This window comes from Salvelinus alpinus, chromosome 3 (genome assembly GCF_045679555.1).
Source record: "Salvelinus alpinus chromosome 3, SLU_Salpinus.1, whole genome shotgun sequence".
NCBI lineage: Eukaryota > Metazoa > Chordata > Actinopteri > Salmoniformes > Salmonidae > Salvelinus > Salvelinus alpinus.
This window is the reverse complement of record NC_092088.1, coordinates 47,349,930-47,372,280: the sequence shown is the minus strand read 5'-3', so window position 1 is coordinate 47,372,280 and position 22,351 is coordinate 47,349,930. Positions and strand designations below refer to the sequence as shown.

At 45.1% G+C, this 22,351-nt stretch overlaps 1 protein-coding gene across 20 annotated transcripts in view; it reads left to right on the top strand.

Annotated features, from left to right (window-relative positions):
• LOC139570840 (calcium/calmodulin-dependent protein kinase type II subunit gamma-like) overlaps positions 1 to 22,351 on the top strand; it is a 132,235-nt gene that overhangs the window by 77,645 nt on the left and 32,239 nt on the right. For 8 of the 20 annotated variants that reach the window (XM_071393087.1, XM_071393078.1, XM_071393083.1 and 5 more), the window contains exons 6-15: positions 3,105 to 3,177; positions 5,516 to 5,618; positions 7,776 to 7,859; positions 8,201 to 8,295; positions 9,867 to 9,989; positions 10,166 to 10,249; positions 10,371 to 10,413; positions 11,298 to 11,357; positions 13,730 to 13,773; positions 16,747 to 16,779. In XM_071393087.1, the coding sequence (XP_071249188.1) occupies positions 3,105 to 3,177; positions 5,516 to 5,618; positions 7,776 to 7,859; positions 8,201 to 8,295; positions 9,867 to 9,989; positions 10,166 to 10,249; positions 10,371 to 10,413; positions 11,298 to 11,357; positions 13,730 to 13,773; positions 16,747 to 16,779 (742 nt within the window). The remainder of the gene's footprint in view (positions 1 to 3,104; positions 3,178 to 5,515; positions 5,619 to 7,775; positions 7,860 to 8,200; positions 8,296 to 9,866; positions 9,990 to 10,165; positions 10,250 to 10,370; positions 10,414 to 11,297; positions 11,358 to 13,729; positions 13,774 to 16,746; positions 16,780 to 22,351) is intronic. The other 12 variants (XM_071393095.1, XM_071393088.1, XM_071393092.1 and 9 more) reach the window with 3 other exon arrangements.

The following is a 22,351-nucleotide window of genomic DNA, read 5'->3' as shown; positions in this document are numbered from 1 at the left end:
GACACATATAACAGCACAGAGTTACACTTGGAGTAAAACAAACATACAGTAGAAAAATAAGTCTTTATACAATGTGAGCAAATGAGGTGAGATAAGGGAGGTAAAGGCAATAAATAGGCCATGGTGGCGAAGTAAATACAAATTAGCAATTAAAACACTGGAATGGTAGATTTGACAGTAGATGAGTGTGCAAAGTAGAAATACTGGGGTGCAAAGGAGCAAAATAAATACATAAATACAGTAGGGGAAGTGGTAGTTGTTTGGGCTATTTATAGATGGGCTATGTACAGGTGCAGTGATCTGTGAGCTGCTCTGACAGCTGGTGCTTAAAGCTAGTGAGGGAAATAAGTGTTTCCAGTTTCAGAGATTTTTGTAGTTTGTTCCAGTCAATGGCAGCAGAGAACTGGAAGGAGAGGCGGCCAAAGGAGGAATTGGCTTTGGGGGTGACAAGTGAGATATATCTGCTGGAACGCGTGCTACGGGTGGGGGCTGCTATGATGTCCAGCGAGCAGAGATAAGGCGAGACTTTACCTAGCAGGGTCTTGTAGATGACCTGGAGCCAGTGGGTTTGGCGACGAGTATGAAGCGAGGGCCAGCCAACGAGAGGGTACAAGTTGCAGTGGTGGGTAGTATATGGGGCTTTGGTGACAAAACGGATGGCACTGTGATAGACTGCATCCAATTTGTTGAGTAGAGTGTTGGAGGCTATTTTGTAAATGACATCGCCGAAGTCGAGGATCGGTAAGATGGTCAGTTTTATGAGGGTAAGTTTGGCAGCATGGGTGAAGGATGCTATGTTGCGAAATAGGAAGCCAATTCTAGATTTAACTTTGGATTAGAGATGTTTTATGTGAGTCTGGAAGGAGAGTTTACAGTCTAACCAGACACCTAGGTATTTGTAGTTGTTCACATATTCTAAGTCAGAGCCGTCCAGAGTAGTGATTTTAATGCCTGTTTGATGTAACTCAGCACATAGCAGCCTCTTAGCTGTTTAAAAAAATATATATACAATGTGTAAGAGAGTGTAAAGAGTAAAAAGAAAAGTTGAACCAACACATATGAAAAAATACTATAGTATACTATGGTATAAATACTATATTATTCACTGTAGTGTTTTTGCGGACTTTACTATAGAATTTATTGTGTTGTTTTTGTGGTACAGTGAATACTGTAGTATTTGCTGTATTATACTATAGTATTCTGTAGTATTTACAGTTCACTATAGTATAAATACTGTAGTAAAATAAAACTGAGTATACCAAACATTAGGAACACCTTCGTAATATTGAGTTGCAACCAGCCCCCTTTTGTCCTCAGAACAGTCTCAATTCGTCGGGGCGTGGAATCTACAAGGTGTCGAAGGCATTCCACAGAGATGCTGGCCCATGTTGACTCCAATGTTTCCCACAGTTGTGTCAAGTTGGCTGGATGTCCTTTGGGTGGTGGACCAGTCTTGATACGCACAGGAAACTGTTGAGTGTGAAAAACCCAGCGGCGGTGCAGTTCTTGACACAAACCAGCGCGCCTGGCATCTACTAGAATACCCCGTTTAGAGGCATTTTCCTTGAGGAAACTAGCAAAAATAGCACATTTTCCATAATGTTTGTAGGTAGGACTCGGACTGAATGGATAGTTCAGCGCTTCTGCTTTTTTCTATAACTATATTTACTTTGTAGTACTGTACTTCGATGATACTGTAGTATTCACTATTGTATTCGACAGTATACTACATTCTAAAGTAAGTACTACACATGATCGAGGGATACTACAGGGTGTAGTATAGTATTCTACAGTATACTACAGTTTACTACAGCATTCTATAGTAAGTTCTGTAGTATTCTATAGTAAACTGGAGAAAAAAAAATTATGTGGGAAAGACTAGGAAACAGACCATGTACTATCAAACCCACGTCAACATATTCTCTTAAAACATACTGAAGTCGATAATAGCTTTATTCACCATTAAGCCTAGTAGGTGTCTGTTTTACCCACAGACCTTATAAAACTGCAGAGACGTTACATTGGCACTGGCAATGTGTAAAGTAGGGCCAAAAAGCACCAACTTCAGTGTGACTTAAATGTTGCCCATTTAGATGGAATATAACCATGTGTGTTTACAGCCAGATTGTTGGGAGGATATGACAGATGTGAGGTCGACAGTAGAAAATGGCGCTGAGATGACATGGTAAATAAATCTACTGTCTTGCAGGCTTTTGGTTTAATAGAAAACAGCCCCGTATGGGGAAAGGGCTGAGGCTAGCGAGGTTTCTCTGGCTCCACACAGAGTCCTCTGCACAGTTACTCTTCCCCTCTCTTTCTCTGTATCGCCCTGTCTTTCTCAGTCTCTCTATTTGCTTTCTTTCAGTCTCTCTGTGTCTCTTTTAATTGTTTTCTTTTTTAGCCCTTTTTTGATCTTGTCTCGTCGGTGCACCTCCTCAACGGGCTCAAGAGGCGAAGGTCGAGTCATGCGTCCTCCGAAAACATGACCCGCCAAGCCGCGCTTCTTAACACCCGCCCCACCAATGTGTCGGAGGAAACACCGTTCACCTGACTACCGAGGTCAGCCTGCAGGCGCCCGGCCTGCCACAAGGAGTCGCTAGAGCACGATTAGCCAAGTAAAGCCCCCCCCGGCCAAACCCTCCCCTAACCCGGAAGACACTGGGCCAATTGTGCACCGCCCTATGGGACTCCCGATCACGGCAGGTTGTGTGATACAGCCCGGGATCGAAACCCGGGTCTGTAGTGATGCCTCTAGCACTGCGATGCAGTGCCTTAGACCGCTGCTACAGTGCCTTAGACCGCTGCTACAGTGCCTTAGACCGCTGCGCCACTCAGGAGGCCCACATTCTCAGTCTCTATCTTTCTCTGCTTCTCAGCCTGTAGTTCTAGAACACTGTTTATAATAATAACAAACAGCAATCGTCATGAATTGGACTCCTGCAAGTGCTCAAAGTGCTTAAATGACAAGGGGAAACGCACCTCATCTGATCCATAAACCAGTAGTTTCCATTAGTTCCTACCCCGTACTGTGTATTGTGTGGTGGTTGTGATGTGTCTGCGCGTTGACGTGTGTGTTCTGTGTCCTGTGTCTCCTTTCTCTGCAGCCAGTGCATCAATCAGATCCTGGAGAGTGTCCACCACATGCACCAGCATGACATTGTGCACAGGGACCTCAAGGTGAGTCATCTATCACCATGGCAACGCAACACCTGGGAGGGCTGCGTCATCATGCCCCCGCCCCCAAATCCCTCCCGCTGGCAACCCTACCGACGCATATGCACAAATGTGTGTATATGAAAGCCAATGAAAAAGTACACAAAATTCCACACACACGTAAGCAAATAAAAAAAATACAATTCTTTGGACGTCAGAGAGAGTGGCTAATGAAAAAACAACAGACCCTTTCCATCTAGTCAGACTGGAATTAAAAGTAGAGACACTGAGCCAGACAGTGTGTTTCAGGTGATTATCATTCCCCAGCCTGTCTCTCTCGCTCTTTTTCTCTCTCTCTCTCTCTCTCTCTCTCTCTCTCTCTCTCTCTCTCTCTCTCTCTCTCTCTCTCTCTCTCTCTCTCTCTCTCTCTCTCTCTCTCTCTCACCCTCTCTCTCTCACCCTCTCTCTCTCCCCCTCTCTCTCTCACCCTCACTCTCTCCCCCTCGGTCTCTCCATCTCTGACGAAAGCAGACGGAGCACCATTTGACTTCTATTTATAGCCAGGGTGACATCACGGTGAATAGACACAGTGCTGGCTGGCCTGGTGATACTTACCACCGCACTCCAGTATTAACAAGAGGACACACTCCAAAGAGTTATTTTGGTTTGGTTTGAACGGTGAAAAACAGACCCATTTAGGCATACTTAGCTTTGTCAATAGCAAACCGTTTACATGCTCTAGTCAACAAGATGTGTTGAATATCACGGTGAGCCTCTTGAACGTACAGCTCTTACATACACGGCACTGAAAGCATTATTACCAATACTACTACAACTACATCTTGTATCACCACCGTTATTCTGTGTACGTGTACCAGTAGAACCATCCGTCATTCAGCTGGCAGGCTGGGAGGCGTTCCATAAGTCCAATGCATTGTTACTACTTTTGCCAGCAGATCCACTGCAGAGACAAGCAGTAAGTGAGGGGGAAATAATGACGTGTGTGTGTGTGTGTGTGCGTGCGTGCGAAGTGAGTCGGAAATAATGAAGTGTGTGTGTGTACGCATGCGTGTGTAAGACTGTTACCGTGGAGTAAGGCCTCATGCCACTCCATTATATGTTTTATGCAATGTCCTTTGGAAATGTAAAAAAGAGAGCGGGGGGGTGGTTTCAATATTCTCTAAAGAATAGAGATGAAAAGTGAGACATACAGGGAATAAGAGAGAAGCTGAGAGCTGTCCTCCCCCCACCACACAAACACAAAGACCATCACAATGGGCTGGCTGCCTGCATGGCATCTCCGGAGGCCAAATGGCTGAAGGTAAACAAGGGAAGAGCGAAGGGGACGAGAGAGATGCTGGTGGCAGCCTGGTTGCCACGGCAACCTGGGTGATGTCACGCCGGAGCGCTCCAGCGCCAGCGTAGACTGTAGGGGGACTTATTATGCCACCTCTAATTCATCACGACGGGTGTAACCTCTCTCTCTCTCTCTTTGTCTCTGTCTCTTTCTCGCTCTCCTCCATCTGTCGACACTCGCTTTCTCTGTCCTTTCTCTTTATCTCTCTTTCTCTGTTCTCCCTGTCTTTCTTGAACTCTGTCTCTCTCCCTCTTTCTCCCTCTCTCTGTCTCCCTCGCTCCTTTCCTTCTATGCTCCCTGCTCAAGAGAGAGAGAGAAGAGAGACAGAGGCGCACGGAGGAGACTTAGCAAAAATGTCACGCTTCGGTCGCAGAATCAGTCAAACAAAGCCGGGGCCATGAGGGCACTCGGCACTGCACACGGCAGTCACACCACAGCCCCCCTCCACCTGTCCCTGTCCCCTCCCCTGCCCTCCTATTCTCCCCCCTCCCTCCCAACAGCCCCCCATAGGTACTGATTGAAGGTCACACCCCAGGGGTATTTACATTCACCTTCTCTGACCTTCTCTGACCCTCAGAGGCACACTACGTGTACGCCCACCCACTTCCGACACACATGACATTGAATGATTTATGCCTTTCTTCATTCTCCCCTACAGTACCAGTCAAAAGTTTGGACACACCTACTCATTCAAGGGTTTTTCTTTATTTTTACTACTTTCAACACTGTACAATAATAGTGAAGACATCAAAACTATGAAATAACACATTTGGAATCATATAGTAACCAAAAAAACACTGTTTTTTCATGGATTTTCTGATCCAGATTCCTGTCATGTTTTGCAGTCAGCATTCATGGACCTCACAGTTCAGTTGAATGACTCAACTCTGTCTGTGTCTTTTATAGACTCTTGAAGGAGTTTCTTCTGCAATTACTTTTGCCGAATTGATTGATTCTCTTTCTGTCTGTCTTGTCTCCCCTCTATGGTTTGGCTCTGGTTTGTAGCCAGAGAACCTGCTCCTGGCCAGTAAGCTGAAGGGAGCCGCGGTGAAGTTGGCTGACTTTGGGCTGGCCATCGAGGTGCAGGGAGACGAGCAGGCGTGGTTTGGTAAGAGTTTGACTTTAAACATTCAAATGTACATTACATAAAAGAGTAATGCTAGCAATGACAAAGATGGAAGACGTACAATGACAGGAAGTCAGTCTTCAGACTTCCTCTCCTCTGACGTCAAAAACTACTGACCGGCATCCCATCTTTTCTTTCCAAAACACTTGAGCATGCTGTCTCTGACCAACTCTCTCGTAATTTCTCTCAGAACGATCTTCTTGTCCCTAACCAGTCTGGCTTCAAGATGGGTCACTCAACCAAGACTGCTCTCCTCTGTGTCACGGAGGCTCTCCGCACTGCCAAAGCTATCTGCTGCCTTTGACACCGTGAACCATCAGATCCTCCTCTCCACCCTCTCAGGGCTGGGTCTCTCTTGCTCTGCACACTCTTTACATCCTACCTGGCAGGCCACTCCTACCAGGTGACGTGGAGAGGATCTGTGTCTGCACCACGTGCTCTCACTACTGGTGTTCCCCAGGGCTCAGGTCTGGGCCCTCTCCTCTTTTCTCTAAACACCAAGTAACTTGGGTCCGTCAAATCCTCGCATGGTCTGTCCTATCGTTGCTATGCGGATGAAACTCAACTACTTATCTCCTTCCCCCCTTCTGATCCCCGTGCCTATCTCTGCTTGGATGTGGGGCCACCACCTCAACCTCGAACAAGACAGAGCTGCTCTTCCTCCCTGGGAAGGCCTACCGCGCTCCAAGACTTCTCCATCATGGTTGACAACTCTACGGTGTCCCCCTTCCAAAGTGCAAAGAAACTTTGCCTGACCCTGGACGACACCCTGAGGTTCTCTGCAAACATCAAAGCTCCTGCAGGTTCATGCTCTGCAACATCTGTAGAGTACGACCCCACCTCACACAGGAAACGGCACAGGCCATAATCCAGGCACTGGTCATCTCCCGTCTGGACTACTGTAACTCACTGTTGGCTGGGCTCCCATCTTGTGCCATCAAAGCCTTGCAACTAATCCAGAACACCGCAGCCTGCCTGGTGTTCAACCTTCCCAAGTTCTCCCATGTCACCCCGCTCCCCCGCACACTGTACTGGATTCCAGTCGAAGGTCGGATCCACTACAAGACCATGGTACTTACCTACTGAGCAGCAGGAGGAACTGCCCCTCCCTACCTTCAGGCTATAATCAAACCCTACACACCAACATGAATACTATTTTCTGGCACATCTGGTCTCTTGGCTTTTCCCTGACGATAGCACAGTCCCTGCCCATCTTCCAAAAACATCTGAAACCCTACTCTCTTTAAAGAATATATTAAATAACCTAACACTTTATTTTTTTAAATGTTCTTTCTTACTAGCTCTTTGCTGATAGCTACTTTGTTGAGGACAAATGTACTTAGTATGACTGAGATATGTGGTTGTCTCGCCTAGCTATCTGTAAGATGCACTAACTGTAAGTCGCTAAATGTAGCATCTGCTACCTGACTAAAATGTAAGTTAAATGTCTTCAGTGAATAAAAAAGGGTGAGCAGTACTCTTTAATGGTACCGATCTTACAACTGTAGTCCTATGGGCCAGTTCCAATACTTCACCTCCACCTCTCTCCTTCCCCATCCCGCCATCCTCTTTCTGCATTATCATCCTGCCCTCCTCTGTACCTCTTTCATCCCACCACCCCTCTCTTCTGCTCATCCCTCCACTCCTTCCATCGCTCTGCTCTCCATCTCTTACTCACTGGCATAATGTCGCTTGGCATTTGCACATCAAGGTAGTGGGCCCAGAGGTTGTGCAGTATTGACAGTAGGGCCCCTCACCTTTAATCTGACGACTGTTTGATTTGACCCCCCCTGTGTCCATCTCTCCAGACAGAGTGGTTTGAACCTGTCACTTACACCACACCCCAGAGAGCAACAGGGGCCAGCGGGCCTGGGCTGAGTGCCCACATGCATTAATAGATGTTTATTAGATTGGTGTTGAGGAATAAGCTCCAAATTAGCAGACTTGGTCTTATCTAGCCAATGAGACAGAAGTCTGTGCACACTGAGTCATAGTGCTACTCATTAATATGGCTCCTCTGAATGGGGATGATAGGGGGTTTTGATGAAATGTCCTGTTGGTACACTTCTCTGACAATGTCATTACATTAGATCCTAGACTTTGGTTTTATTCTTTTTGACACGTTATTTGCTGCTGTAGGTTTTGCAGGCACTCCGGGCTACCTCTCTCCAGAGGTCTTGAGGAAGGACCCCTACGGCAAGCCAGTGGATATCTGGGCATGTGGTGAGTGACTCCTCCAACCTGTGTGTGTGTATGTGTACACATTTTACTTTTACTTGTGAGTACCAGAAGTCCTCATAAGAATAGTAAGCCAACTACAATTCAGAGAAGTGAGGACATTTTGCCGGTCCTCACTTGTAAGAAGGCTATTTTAGGCTGAGGGGTTAGGTTTAGGGTTAGAATTAGGGTTAGGCGTTAGTGGTTAGGGTTAGTGGTTAGGTTTAGGGGTTAAGGTCAGGGAAAGTAGGATTATTAATGGGAATCAAAAAAGTCCTCACAAGTATAGTGAGACATAGCTGTGTGTGTGTGTGTACTAACCCCCTCTGTTTGTGTTCTGTGTGCAGGTGTGGTCCTGTACATTCTCCTGGTGGGCTACCCTCCCTTCTGGGATGAGGACCAGCACAAGCTCTATCAGCAGATCAAGGCTGGGGCCTACGATGTGAGTAGTGACCATCTGCCCCTCTCTCTCTCTCTCTCTCTCTCTCTCTCTCTCTCTCTCTCTCTCTCTCTGTTTACCATTCACCACAATGGGATGAGAACAGATTTGTGTGTGCGTGATTAACGTCAAATGCACTGAGATGCCAGTGTGTGTGTGTGCCTGTGTGTGCATTTTTGTGTTTGTGTGCCTTGTTAGTGTCCTTGACTCAGAGTAGTGAGTAATATATTGTGTGTTTGTGTGGGTAAATCTGTCTATGTTTTTGTGTCTGTCCGTTTACTTACATGTGTAAGTTTGGATGAGGCCTTGGGTGAGAGGGATGGGGGGAGAGCTGTAGGGAAGCAGTGGAGTGGTGTTGGTTTGGGCTGGCAGGAGCTTTTAGCAGCACTCAGGCCATTAACACTGCACTGATGGAAGGAGAGGGGGAACACACTCTGTGTGTGTGTGTGTGTGTGTGTGTGTGTGTGTGTGTGTGTGTGTGTGTGTGTGTGTGTGTGTGTGTGTGTGTGTGTGTGTGTGTGTGTGTGTGTGTGTGTGTGTGTGTGTGTGTGTGTGTGTGTGTGTGTGTGTGTGTGTGTGTGTGTCTAGCAGAGAGAGTGTGTGCCTGTCTTGAGTGCATACTTTTTCTCGGGTAGTGTTCCTCGCACGCAATCACGAACGCACACACTCTCAGGTCCCCGCAACAACCCAAGCGACCCGGTCCAGATTTTGCTCTCCTTCATTTTGAAATTGGCTCGCGATAGAGAGCTGGGTTTCCTGCCCATCGATCATGTCAGAGTTGCCCTCTGCAGTTGTTAATCCAGGGGAAGGGGCCTAGGAGACACTACAGCGGTGTGGCGGCCAGGGCCACAGCTCAAACTAGTGCTTGAGGAATCCAAGCTAACAAGGATGCTGTGATATGTATACATGCAGCAGGACTATATTTTGTATTACGTGTGCTTTTGGTTTGGGGCAGGGGTGCCAACCCTCTCTACTGCAGAGCTACTGTACATTCTTGCAGATTTTTGCTCCAACACGAATTTAGCACACATCATTCTGCTAACTACAGTTATCTGTTGACCAGATACTTACTAATTCACTTCTAATTCAGGTTCGGATGTGTTGCAACTTGGTCGGAGCAAAAGCTTGCACACCTAGTAGCTCTCCGGAAGGATTGTGAGGACCAGCCTGGGCATTAGTGTGGGGCAGCCGGACGATTGAAGCGGAAAGACCCACCATGACCAGCACTACCTCCTCCTCCTCCTCAGTCTCTCTACCATTGCGCTCACTATTTCAATAAATCTCCATCACAAAGAGCACCGGGCTGTGGCTTGTGTTGAGTGTGTGTGTCTGTGTGTATTTGTGTCTGTGTCTGTCCTCGTACCGTCTTGACACAATGTGCACCTCTAACCATTTCTCCACCTCTCTCTCTCTCTCTCTCTCTCTCTCTCTCTCTCTCTCTCTCTCTCTCTCTCTCTCTCTCTCTCTCTCTCTCTCTCTCTCTCTCTCTCTCTCTCTCTCTCTCTCTCTCTCTCTCTCACACTCTCACTCTCACTCTCACTCTCACTCTCACTCTCTCTCTCACTCTCTCTCAGTTTCCCTCCCCAGAGTGGGACACAGTGACCCCTGAAGCCAAGAACCTGATTAACCAGATGCTGACTATCAACCCTACCAAGAGGATCACTGCTGACCAGGCCCTAAAGCACCCATGGGTCTGCGTAAGTCACCCCATCACCGTCACTGACACGTCATTCACCTTGGGTTTGACTTGAATCGGTACTACATTCCGGTGACGTTGGCCCCATCATACCTTCGTAACTGGTGCTGCCACGGCCTAGTCATTGATCTGTTGTTCAATCTCCGCTTTCCTGTCCTCCTCTTCCCCCCGATCCAGCAACGCTCCACTGTGGCTTCCATGATGCATCGTCAAGAGACCGTGGAGTGCCTGCGCAAGTTCAACGCCAGGAGAAAACTCAAGGTGTGTGCAGACACGCACGAGCGCACACACATGCACACGTATATATCCCATCTGTTGTGTTAGAGAGATTGTATACACCCCTTGTCCTTTGCACTAACCTTGTATTCTGTGTCTTCCCCAGGGAGCCATCCTCACCACCATGCTGGTGACCAGAAACTTCTCAGGTGAGGGGGGCATCTGGGGGTTCGCATTTAGAATGGCATTAGCGTCGTTCTAAGTTCTAGTAAGTAAAAATGATTCCCACGATATACAATGATACATTCTGTTTGTTCAGAAGTGTTGAGTAATGTAAAGCGGGTTTGGTGCCCTTACCTCCGATTGAATTGCCCTTAGAGAGGAAACTTGAAGACTTAGTATAATGTCTCTGAAACCGTAATGTCCTGAGTAGATGCGTTGAAGTTTCCCGTTGTCATACACAGACGTTAGAAATACGATCATGTCATTCGTAATAAGGAGCATTGTAAACTGCAGACGTGGAGAGTAGGTTGTTTGTCCTTGTTTGAATCCACAAGCCACCTGCGTCGCAAGAATACTGGGATGCTAAGTTGTGTCCCACGGCCCAGGTTTCCCCGCAGCACGTGGAGAGCTTGTCTCAGCCACGTCCGAAGGCCTTTCTGTAAAGCGTGGAGGACAGACATTAGTCATAGAGCTCTGTGCTCGTAAGAGAGTTAGGGTTGTGTGTACAATGTTGCTTCATAACACCGCGTAGCTGTCACTTGTCGATCTCATAGCGTTTTGTGTGGCTATTTTTGAATAACCGGTTGTGATCGATGATGGGCCGTTGAAGGTGTTTTTGTGTTTTTGCTAACATTGAGTGTGCACACTGGGGTAAGTATCAGTATCTGGTATGATGTACAGTTTGGAGCCCATGGATGGATGTATCCATGGACTCCAACCCCCCCCCCCCCCCCCCATGATATAAAAATGGTGGGTGAGGTGAGTGAAGCTAGGGCCAGGCACTTAAAGAAGGAAGTGACACTGTGCTCTATAGAGGCTCCGCCTATCCTCTGGTTGATCCCTCCCAACTGAATGCCTCTCTGTCCAATAGTGGGCCGACAGCACACCAGCCCCGCAGCCACCACCAGCACGGCTGCTCTGGCTTCAGAAGGTATGTCAGTCAGGGCAGGGGAGCCGCAGCAACCTGGCACTGTGCCAACACTGCCCCCTGGTCTGGTTAGCATGTGGCCCGGGGTGCCAGCCACTGACCATTGGTTGCCCCACCAGCCCGCACACTGGCACGTACTGTACTGCCCCCGGAGTGGCCTTTCACACACACACAACACCCGCTGCCCCCCAAACCCCCTCCATCCCTCTCTACGCCCGCGCTACACCCTCTGAGTGATCCATGACTATGGACCAAGGCTGGCCCTACCTAAGGCTTAGAACGCAGGACCCTAACCCGTGCTTTACAGACACCTTGTTCTATGGGCTCATACATATGATTTTAAGACCTGTCACAGCCTTGTTATGGGGTTTTGCAGGCAGGTACCTAGTAACTGACAGTGTGACACTCAAAATGCATTATGGTTTCGTATTCATGAGCAATGGATAGATCACAATGCATTAGAACTGTGGTGTTCCACTGACATTAGAACTAAAGGTGATAGCCATACTTTTTATGGTCACACACAGACACACAGACACACACACACACTCTCACCAAATCAGGGAAGATGTCGGAGAGGAAATGCAGTTAGTCTGCTATATTCAGGCTGGCCTGAGGCTGTGCCTCTAACTCCTTCTGCCGTAGCACACAACAATCTCCTTTCCATAATATTTCCATTTGTCAGGTGCATTATCTGTTTGGCTTTACCTTATCCATGTCGTTGCCGCTGACACTGGTCTTACTTTCTCTCCGTTTATCCAGACTGATTTCAGACCTGTAACATAACCTAGTTAATGCACTCTCAGTCACAACAGGACAATGTGGGAATGTGCATATGCACAATATGCGTGCCAGTCTACCTACTGCCGAGTGTGAGCATGTCTCTCTTTCTTCCCACCAAATGAAGCTTTGTCAACAAACATTTGGGCAGTCTTGGCCCTCATTAATAAGGACTAAAAACAAACAATCGGTTACCCACCCTCTACCTTTGCCTCGCAAATAAGTCCAGTTAAGATCCACAGATCCTAGCCAATGCCCAGCTGATCGCCCAGTCTATCTCTGCCCATACCCCACAGCCCCACTGCATTCCTCTGCATGGCCTGGTACCTCCAGCAAGCCAGCATGTACCTGTGCCTCTGTCCGCCTGCATGGGTTACCAGATGCACCGGGGTGGTTCTGAATTCTCTCTCTCTCTTTATCTCTGGCGTCTTGCTTGCTCTGTTTGATTTCTTCCTGTCTGTACCTTCCTATGGGTGAAAGAAAGCACACTTCTGTCACTGGCCGCTTGAGTTGGCTGGTCTAACACTTGGACCCCTGGCCCCGCCCTTTCTGTTGCTGTTTGTTTGGTGACTTGTTTCTGACCGCCTGATCATGATCTTACAACTCTCCCACAACGATGATAGATGGTATTCACTTCTTTTAATTGCAGCGGTTGAAAGAGGATATACTGCTTACGGCTTACGCAATACAGTCTTTAGATGCTTGGATCCAATCTATACCAGGCGGCAGGCAGGGTGTCTCCCTTTTATCCCTATGATGCACTCTTTAACTGAGCTGCACTGGGAGCTGTTAGTTTGCTGTGGATAATGCATGCCGAGCTTATGATATGACCCACGAAGCACCTTATCGCATGAAGCACCTGCGAACGAGCCTGAGACCAATGTTTGCCTGCAGTCGTCGTTGTCACTTTATATGAAGATCAAGATACTGAATATTGATTTTTTTATCTTGTGTTTTTTCCCCTTGCCCTCCTTCCTACTTGTGTCAATGGAAGCTGAGGGATTTTGAGGATCTCCGAAACCTGATTGATGATTATCATCTATATGTGTGTGAGGGTTTTTGTCCGTCTCTGTGTGTCTCCTTCTGTTTACGTGGCTCTCTCTCTGTCGTTTTTCTTTTTCTATGTGAGCGTTTGCTCTGTGCTGTAATGTATGTACAGTGTGTGTGGCGTGGAGACAATGTACCTGTATGTGATAATATGTCTGTGGGGCATGCTAAAAAAGGAAACGGTACTGTGTTGTACCACCCTGTTCTCACTGTACATAGCCTACTCCCTACAGTATTTACTGTTCAAGTCTCGAGCATCAGATGACTCCTGAGCACTTCTTCACCTCGGTGACCACAGAGACTTGTGACATCACTGTCCTCTATTTTTCTGACCTATGTTCTCCTACAGTATTATGGTTCCAGGTTGATTGATGCGGGTCGGTAGAAACCGGGAAACATCCGGTTTTCAGGGATACAGTATCTTCAACCTAGCTTCCTTTTCCCCTGGAAACCGGATGTGGGGGACCCCGCTCAGGCGTTTCCTTAACGCCTGCTACGTTAGGTTAGTCATGTCCTTAACGTCTGTCCCTCTCCCTCTTCTGTTTCAGCATGCAAAAGTTTACTAAACAAAAAATCGGATGGTGGTGTGAAGGTAAGTGAGCTGTATGGAAGTTCTGTCCCTCTTCTCTTTTTCTCTGTCTTTTGAACGCTCTCTCTCTCTCTCTCTCTCTCTCTCTCTCTCTCTCTCTCTCTCTCTCTCTCTCTCTCTCTCTCTCTCTCTCTCTCTCTCTCTCTCTCTCTCTCTCTCTCTCTCTGAGAAGTGTGTTGGCGTTAGGAGACAGATTTCCTGTGTATACTGTTGGAATGGAAAGAAAAGTGTTTTGGTCTCCCCTTCTGCAAGACATCTTAAGACATCTCACAACTCAGTGTCTGTAATGTATATAAAATGACAGACAGTTGAAATAATATTATCACTTGCTAGGGGGAATGATACAAGGTTATTATAGGTAAATATTACTTCACTGTCCATCTCAGCTGTCCAGATTGTAAAGCGTATATAGTCTACACCCAAAGTAAAGTTATGATTTGTGTGTATATGTGTGAGTGTGTTTGTGTATTTTTGTGTGTGTGGATGTGTGTGACTGTGTGCAGACAGCTAGCACAGAAAGGCAAGAATGCTTTTTTTTGTCCACTAGTTCCTACCGTGGGCCCTTCTAACGGGACCAATGAGTTGTAGCTGGCAGCTGATGGACAGTTCATTTCACCTTTGAGAACGGGAGAATGGAGTTAAAAGTCTATTTTTCTGTGCAACTAAAGAGGAACAAAGAACCTGCGTTGTGGATGGGCTTTCTAAGGAACGGACCTAGTTAAGCATGATCTCTTCCACAATTCCTGTGGTACAGCGAACCTCCTCTGGTCCTAAGTGATCTGAGAGATCTCCATGTTCAACTATAGTTGGTTTTCAACTAGGAGTCAGTGCATGCAGTGAAGTGCCGTGATCGACAAAGGCCAAACAATACCCAGGTTTAAAGCAACACAACCCACCTTAACATGAAAAAGAAAAGCTGCACCCCGTAGTAGCACCGATGCAATCATTTATTCACCAATGTTTCGACAGCTGAGCTGTCTTTATCAGGGTTTCATGTCAAACAAAGCAGGTCACAAGTATTTATAAACTGGGTGGTTCGAGCCCTGAATGCTGATTGGCTGACAGCCGTGGTATATCAGACCATATATCACAGGTATGACAAAGCATTTATTTTTTACTGCTCTAATTACGTTGGTAACAAGTTTATAATAGCAATAAGGCACCTCGGGGGTTTGTGGTATATGGCCAAAATACCAGTAGTAATTTTTTTGGGTATCTGTACTTTACTTTAAATATTTATATTTATGACGACTTTTACTTTTACTTCACTACATTCCTAAAGAAAGTAATGTACTTTTTACTCCATGCAATTTCCCTTACACCCAAAAGTACTCATTCCATTTTGAAGGCTTAGCAGGACAGGGAAATGGCCCAATTCACGCACTTACCAAGAGAACATCCCTGGTCATCCCTACTGCCTCTGATCTGGTGGACTCACTAAACACACATGCTTCATTTGTAAATCATGTCTGAGTGTTGGAGTGTGCCCCTGGCTATCCGTGAATGTAAAAAAAAAATCATTCAATGGTGCCGTCTGCTTTGCTTAATATAAGGAATTTGAAATTATTTATACTTTTACTTTTGATACGTAAGTATATTTAAAACCAAATACTTTTAGCTTTTTACTCAAGTAATATTTTACTGGGTGACTTTCACTTTTACTTGAGTAATTTTCTATTACGGTATCTTTACTTTTACTCAAGTATGACAATTGGGTATTTTTTCAACCACTGCAATATCCCATGGCTAAGGGCTGTATCCAGGCACTCTGCGTTGCATCGCACATAAGAACAGCCCTTAGCCATGGTATATTGGCCATATACCACACCTCTTCACCCCTTATTGCTTTAATATAGGTTTCCATTGGACACATGCAGGTGTTTGTAATCATGGCCGGCTCTGGCACGATATCGTTGGTCAATTTACAAATATCAATAATATTATATATATATATAAAATAAGGCATGAATGGATATCCAACGGTCATAGATATCATAACATCAACTAAGTACACAATTGTGACCCACCTTAAGGTTACATCACATGCACACACACACATTAAGAATTTAAGTTCCAGGAGATTTTCAAACCATTTTATTTTAGCTGGCAAAATGTGTCAAATATTAATAAGGATCTGCCCCTTATTTTCAATTTTTGCCTAAAATGACATACCCAAATCTAAATGCATGTAGCTCAGGCATTGAAGCAGGGATATGCATATTCTTGATACCATTTGAAAGGAAACACTGAAGTTTGTGAAAATGTGAAAGGAATGTAGGAGAATATAACACAATAGATCTGGTAAAGGATAATACAAAGAAACAACCAACCGTTTTTTGTATCTTTTTTGTACCATCATCTTTGAAATTCAAGAGAAAGGCCATAATGTATTATTCCATCCCAGGCACAATTTAGACTTTGGCCACCAGATGGCAGCAGTGTATGTGCAACGTTTTGGACTGGAATGAACCATTGCATTACTGTTCAAAATGTTGTATCAAGACTGCCCAAATGTGCCTAATTGGTTTATTAATATTTCAAGTTCATAACTGTGCACTCTCCTCAAACAATAACATGGTATCTTTCACTGCAATAGCTACTGTAAATTGAACAGTGCAGTTAGATTTACAAGAATTTAAGATTTCTGCAAATATCAGATATGTCTATGTCCTGGGAAATTTTCTTGTTCTTACAACCTCATGCTAATCGCATTAGCCTACGCTAGCTCAAACGTCCCGTGGGGGACCCACCGATCCTGAAGTTAATAGATCCATATTGCTTTACAGCTATGTCATTTTGTTTTATTGTTAGGAAGCCCTCCCTCTTATGTTTCCCATTTGTCCCTCTCAAAGCTCTTGTGGTGCTTTTTCTTTCTCTTTGGGATCTAACTGGAAGCTTTATTTGTCCTATTTTTATTGGTTCCTTTCCCCCTATGATTCCCTGTTTTTCCCCTCCTCTCTGTCGCTATCTGTTCAGAAAAGGAAGTCCAGCTCCAGTGTTTGTTTAATGGTGAGATCTGCTCTGTCTTTTCACTCTCTCTCTTTCTCTCTCGGTTGAGGTGCTAGAGGGTCTGTGGCAGTTTGTCTTGTTGGAATTCCATTGGCTCTCTCAACTCCATCCAACATCCCCCAACATTCTCACCACCAGAACCATTTCCCTTCCGCGGAACCCATACCTACAGTACATGAGCTGAAACGCGCGCACACACACACACACACACACACACACACACACACACACACACACACACACACACACACACACACACACACACACACACACACACACACACACACACACACACACACACACACACACACACACACACACACACACACACACACACACACACACCATCTGCATTCCCCATCAATGCTCTCCCTAGAAACCAGCCCAAACCTACCTGCCTATGGACTAGCCCACTGTCTCCCCACAGAGTAGGTCCCCTCACCCCTCACCTCGGCCCACAGCTCCAAGGTTGCCTAGAAGGAAGCTGTACTGTAGGTCAGTGCCAAGCCAGAAGCTCAAACTCCAAACCATAGCCAAGGTCTCTCTCTCACAACCCTCCAAAGAGCAGGCATAGATGGAGTTCAAGTTTTTTTTTAGACGCAGGACAAAGCCTACTGGACATTCGTTCTGTATAGCAGAGAGGACATTTAAAGCAGGCTTTTCAGGATCTGTTTGAAAAGGGACACACAAGTGACTCTTTCTCTCTGAGGAAAAGAGTCCCAAACACATCGACACCCATCCACACACACACACACACACACACACACACACACACACACACACACACACACACACACACACACACACACACACACACACACACACACACACACACACACACCCTCCCTGCATCTGCATTCCCCGTCAATGCTCACCCTAGCAGCCAGACCAAGCCTACCTGCCTATGGACTAGCCTACTGTCTCCCCACAGAGTAGCACCCCTCACCCCTCACCTCGGCTCACAGCTCTAGGGTTGCCTAGAAGGAAGCTGTAGGTCAGTGCCAAGCCAGAAACTCAAACTCCAAACCATAGCCAAGGTCTCTCCCTTACAACCCTCCAAACAGCAGAAAAAATGGGCCATAAAAGAACTGCAGCGGAAAAGAAATAGGACATTTGTTCTGTATAGGAGAGAGGACATTTAAAGCAGGCTTTTCAGGATCTGTTTGAAAATGGACACACAAGTGACTCTTTCTCTCTGAGGACCCCCCCACCACACATACTTATTGCCACCACCATGGCAATGTATCCCATGGCAGCAGGCTTGGCCTAGCAACAGGGGGCATTTGTGCTGTTGTAAATATCAATATTTTTTTATTCTTTATTTCTCAGGTCTTCAAATATTTATTGGACCCTCATGTTTTTTTTCTCCTTCAAGAGACTCTTTTTTCCAACTTTAGTTTTTTCTGTCTTGGTTGCCCGCAAAATAATCTTTAGCAGCAACAACACAGTAGAAACGAAAATGGGTGGAGACTTCACTTGTCTCTTGTGAACAATACATATTTTGGGGACACACTGAAATGGTTATCCAATCCCAGCCTCTCTGTAGTAACCCACAGGACAGGGGTAGTCAAATCCATGCCTTGAGTTCCGCACTACCTCTGGTTTTATTTTCTTCCTAGTAGTTGATTGATTGATCAGTGTTACTGATTGACCAGAGATTCCAATCACCTGGTGTTCCAGGTCTGAATTAGTCCCTGATTAGAGGGGAAGGATAAAATCCAGCAGTGCTGCAGACCTTGAGTCCCGGAATTAGGTAAGGGTGAGGCACAGGAGATGTGGAGTGCATGCATGTGCAGTCACCTACTTACCTCACATCTGTGAGAATCATTAGGGTCCATCCCACAGCCGGGCCCCCCTCCTCTCTGGCCCCTCTGCACCACGCCAAACCAGCACTACCTCAAACCCCATGTTTACCACCTCTGCACACTCCCCACAACACCATACACACTCCATGAAAATATATGCAATGTAGAATAGCTGTAAAAATAGGGTAGGCTATACAGTATTGGGCCAATTCCGACTCAGGAAATGTAAGCCTTTCCTAGGTCACCTTACCGACGCACTTCTCAGTAGTTGGTATTCAGACTTACCTTATGCAGGTGCATACCGGGCTTTTCAGGCGTGGTTCCAATGCACACGCTAAATACATTTAATTCAACGATTGAAAACCCTCCCACTTGGTGGCCAACATATTTTCTTGTGGAGTTTTCATACAATGGGTTTTCAGTACATTTATCTTAAACCATCTCTTTCAATACGGTGTACCTTTAATTCGAATTTTGTCAACAGACTGACTAGAATACATGGAGAGAACGGGTTCAGAATATAGGGATCAATGAAAAGGAAGCCATCTAAATACAGTGAACTCCAAAAGTATTGGGATAGTGACTCAGTTTTTCTTGTTTTGGCTATGTACTGCCTCACTTTGGATTTGTAACGATACAATGACTATGAGGTTAAAGTGCAGACTGTCACCTTTCATTTTAGGGTATTTTAATCCATATCTGGTGAACCGTTGAACATTTTAGGGGACAAATTCACTTATATGTGTATTACAGTAGTCAAAAGTATTTGTTCCCATATTCATAGAACGCAATGACTACATCAAGCTTGTGACTCAACAAATTTGTTGGATACATTTGTTTGTTTTGGTTGTGTTTCAGATTATTTACTCTGATTTTGTAGACACGTTTTAGGGTTAGGAAAGTGTGAATGAATCATAAAAAAACAGGTTTGTAGGGTACAATAACCAGGTTTTACGCACTAAATATATTGATGAATAAAAAATAAAGTGGTTTGATTCCTCCTGAAAGTTGTCATATTTAATCCATGAAATATTGGAAGGTAGAAAATAAGGTTTGATTAATAGTCCTATAAATCCACCCTAATTCCTCACTAATCATGGAACTGTATGACAACGTTCTAGTCGTCGTGAACCATACGCCTGGCTCCAGGTTTAAACTTCTACATGTGGTCTGTGTTCCATAATGATTCAAATAGGCTAATATGATCCACAAATGATAGCGACCCTCAGGAACAACTCCACAGACGTGACAGAGGAAAGGAAGGTAAACGGAATTTATGGTATAATGCAAAATGTAAGCTACAAATTGAAGAAAACAAACACTAAAGTGACAGATATACATGTATGTGGGTATTACTGAAGGTGGCTCCCGATAGTGGCTAATATCTAACATGATAGAAATGGTAAAATAAAATTGAAAAAAGGACATACAATTAAAACATTCTAAAGCGCATACATCAACTATAAAGTTAACGTTAGCTAGCTAAACAATGAACTATAATCCCAAACCATAGAGTACTAGCAATACAAAACGGATTGTCATAGCTAGCTAAAGTTAACCAAATATAGTAGGTTCAATTTTAGCTAGCCAGCCAGCCATCGAACTTCAGCTAGCTAGCTAACAGCAAGCTTTAACTTGCAATGAACAGAACTTTCTGACAAAATTAGAAATGTACAGTTGAAGTCGGAAGTTCACATACACTTAGGTTGGAGTCATTAAAACTCGTTTTTCAACCACTCCACAAATTTCTTGAAAACAAGCTATAGTTTTGGCAAGTCGGTTAGGACATCTACTTTGTGCATGACACGAGTAATTTTTCCAACAATTGTTTACAGACAGATTATTTCACTTATAATTCACTGTATCACAATTCCTATGGGTCAGAAGTTTACATACACTAATTGACCGTGCCTTTTAACAGCTTGGAAAATTCCAGAAAATTATGTCATGGCTTTAGAAGCTTCTGATAGGCTAATTGACATCATTTGAGTCAATTGGAGGTGTGCCTGTGGATGTATTTCAAGGCCTACTTTCAAATTCAGTGCCTCTTTGCTTGACATCATGGGAAAATCAGCCAAGACCTCAGAAAAATTATTGTAGACCTCCACAAGTCTGATTAATCCTTGGGAGCAATTTCCAAACGCCTGTAGGTACCACGTTCATCTGTACAAACAATAGCACGCAAGTATAAACACCATGGGACCACACAGCCGTCATACCGCTCAGGAAGGAGACGCATTCTGTCTCCTAGAGATGAACGTACTTTGGTGCTGAAAATGCAAATCAAACCCAGAACAACAGCAAAGGACCTTGTGAAGATGCTGGAGGAAACAGATACAAAAGTATCTATATCCACAGTAAAACAAGTCCTATATCGACATAACCTGAAAGGCCGCTCAGCAAGGAAGAAGCCACTGCTCCAAAACCACCATAAAAAGCCAGACTACGCTTTGCAACTGCACATGGGGACAAAGATCGTACTTTTTGGAGAAATGTCCTCTGGTCTGATGAAACAAAAATAGAACTGTTTGGCCATAATGACAATCGTTATGTTTGGAGGAAAAAGGGGGAGGCTTGCAGGCTGAAGAACACCATCCCAACCGTGAAGCATGGGGGTGGCAGCAACATGTTGTGGGGGGTGCTTTGCTGCAGGAGGGACTGGTGCAATTCACAAAATAGATGGCATCATGAGGAGGAAAATGATGTGGATATATTGAAGCAACATCTCAAGACATCAGTCAGGAAGTTAAAGCTTGGTTGCAAATGGGTCTACCAAATGGACAATGACCCCAAGCATACTTCCAAAGTTGTGGCAAAATGGCTTAAGGACAACACAGTCAAGGTATTGGAGTGGCCATCACAAAGCCCTGACCCCAATCCTATAGAAAATTTGTGGGCAGAACTGAAAAAGTGTGTGCGAGCAAGGAGGCCTACAAACCTGACTGTTACACCAGCTCTGTCAGGAGGAATGGGCCAAAATTCACCCAACTTATAATGTGAAGCTTGTGGAAGGCTACCCGAAACGTTTGACCCAAGTTAAACAGTTTAAAGTCAATGCTACCAAATACTAATTGAGTGTATGTAAACTTCTGACCCACTGGGAATGTGATGAAAGAAATTAAAGCTGAAATAGATATTTCTCTCTACTATTATTCTGACATTTCACATTCTTAAAATAAAGTGGTAATCCTAACTGACCTAAGACAGGGAATTTTTACTAGGATTAAATGTCAGGAATTGTGAAAAACTGACTTTAAATGTATTTGGCTAAGGTGTATGTAAACTTCTGACTTCAACTGTATAATATCTGAAACAGTAGCTAGACTCTTACCCATATGCATGGATGAAAGCTTCACGGCAGACTGCAACCCCTTTCATTAAATAAGATGTCCTGTGTCCTTTCCGTTTTATATTTCTAGCTTGCTTGGCCCATTGTTGTTTTGTCAAGTCACTCTGGTTCACACTGACCGTGTGCAATGCCATTAGAATCATCTTAAGCTTCAGCCCCCACACAAACTCTGACCATTTTACTCGCCCTAGCAGGGCTGTTTTCATGTTATCCAGGGCGTAACTGTGCTCCTGGCAACAATTTAATTACGGCCATATTCAACCGGTGTTGGAACTCATCTCTCGGCATGTCCAGCCCACTCATTATCTCAGCCAATCATGGCTAGCGGAAAGGTTGCTGCCTTTTTCTGTGGCTTAACCAACTAGGCTACTAATTTAACAATTGTATTCATATTTACAGATGGCATAAAAGTTTGTTA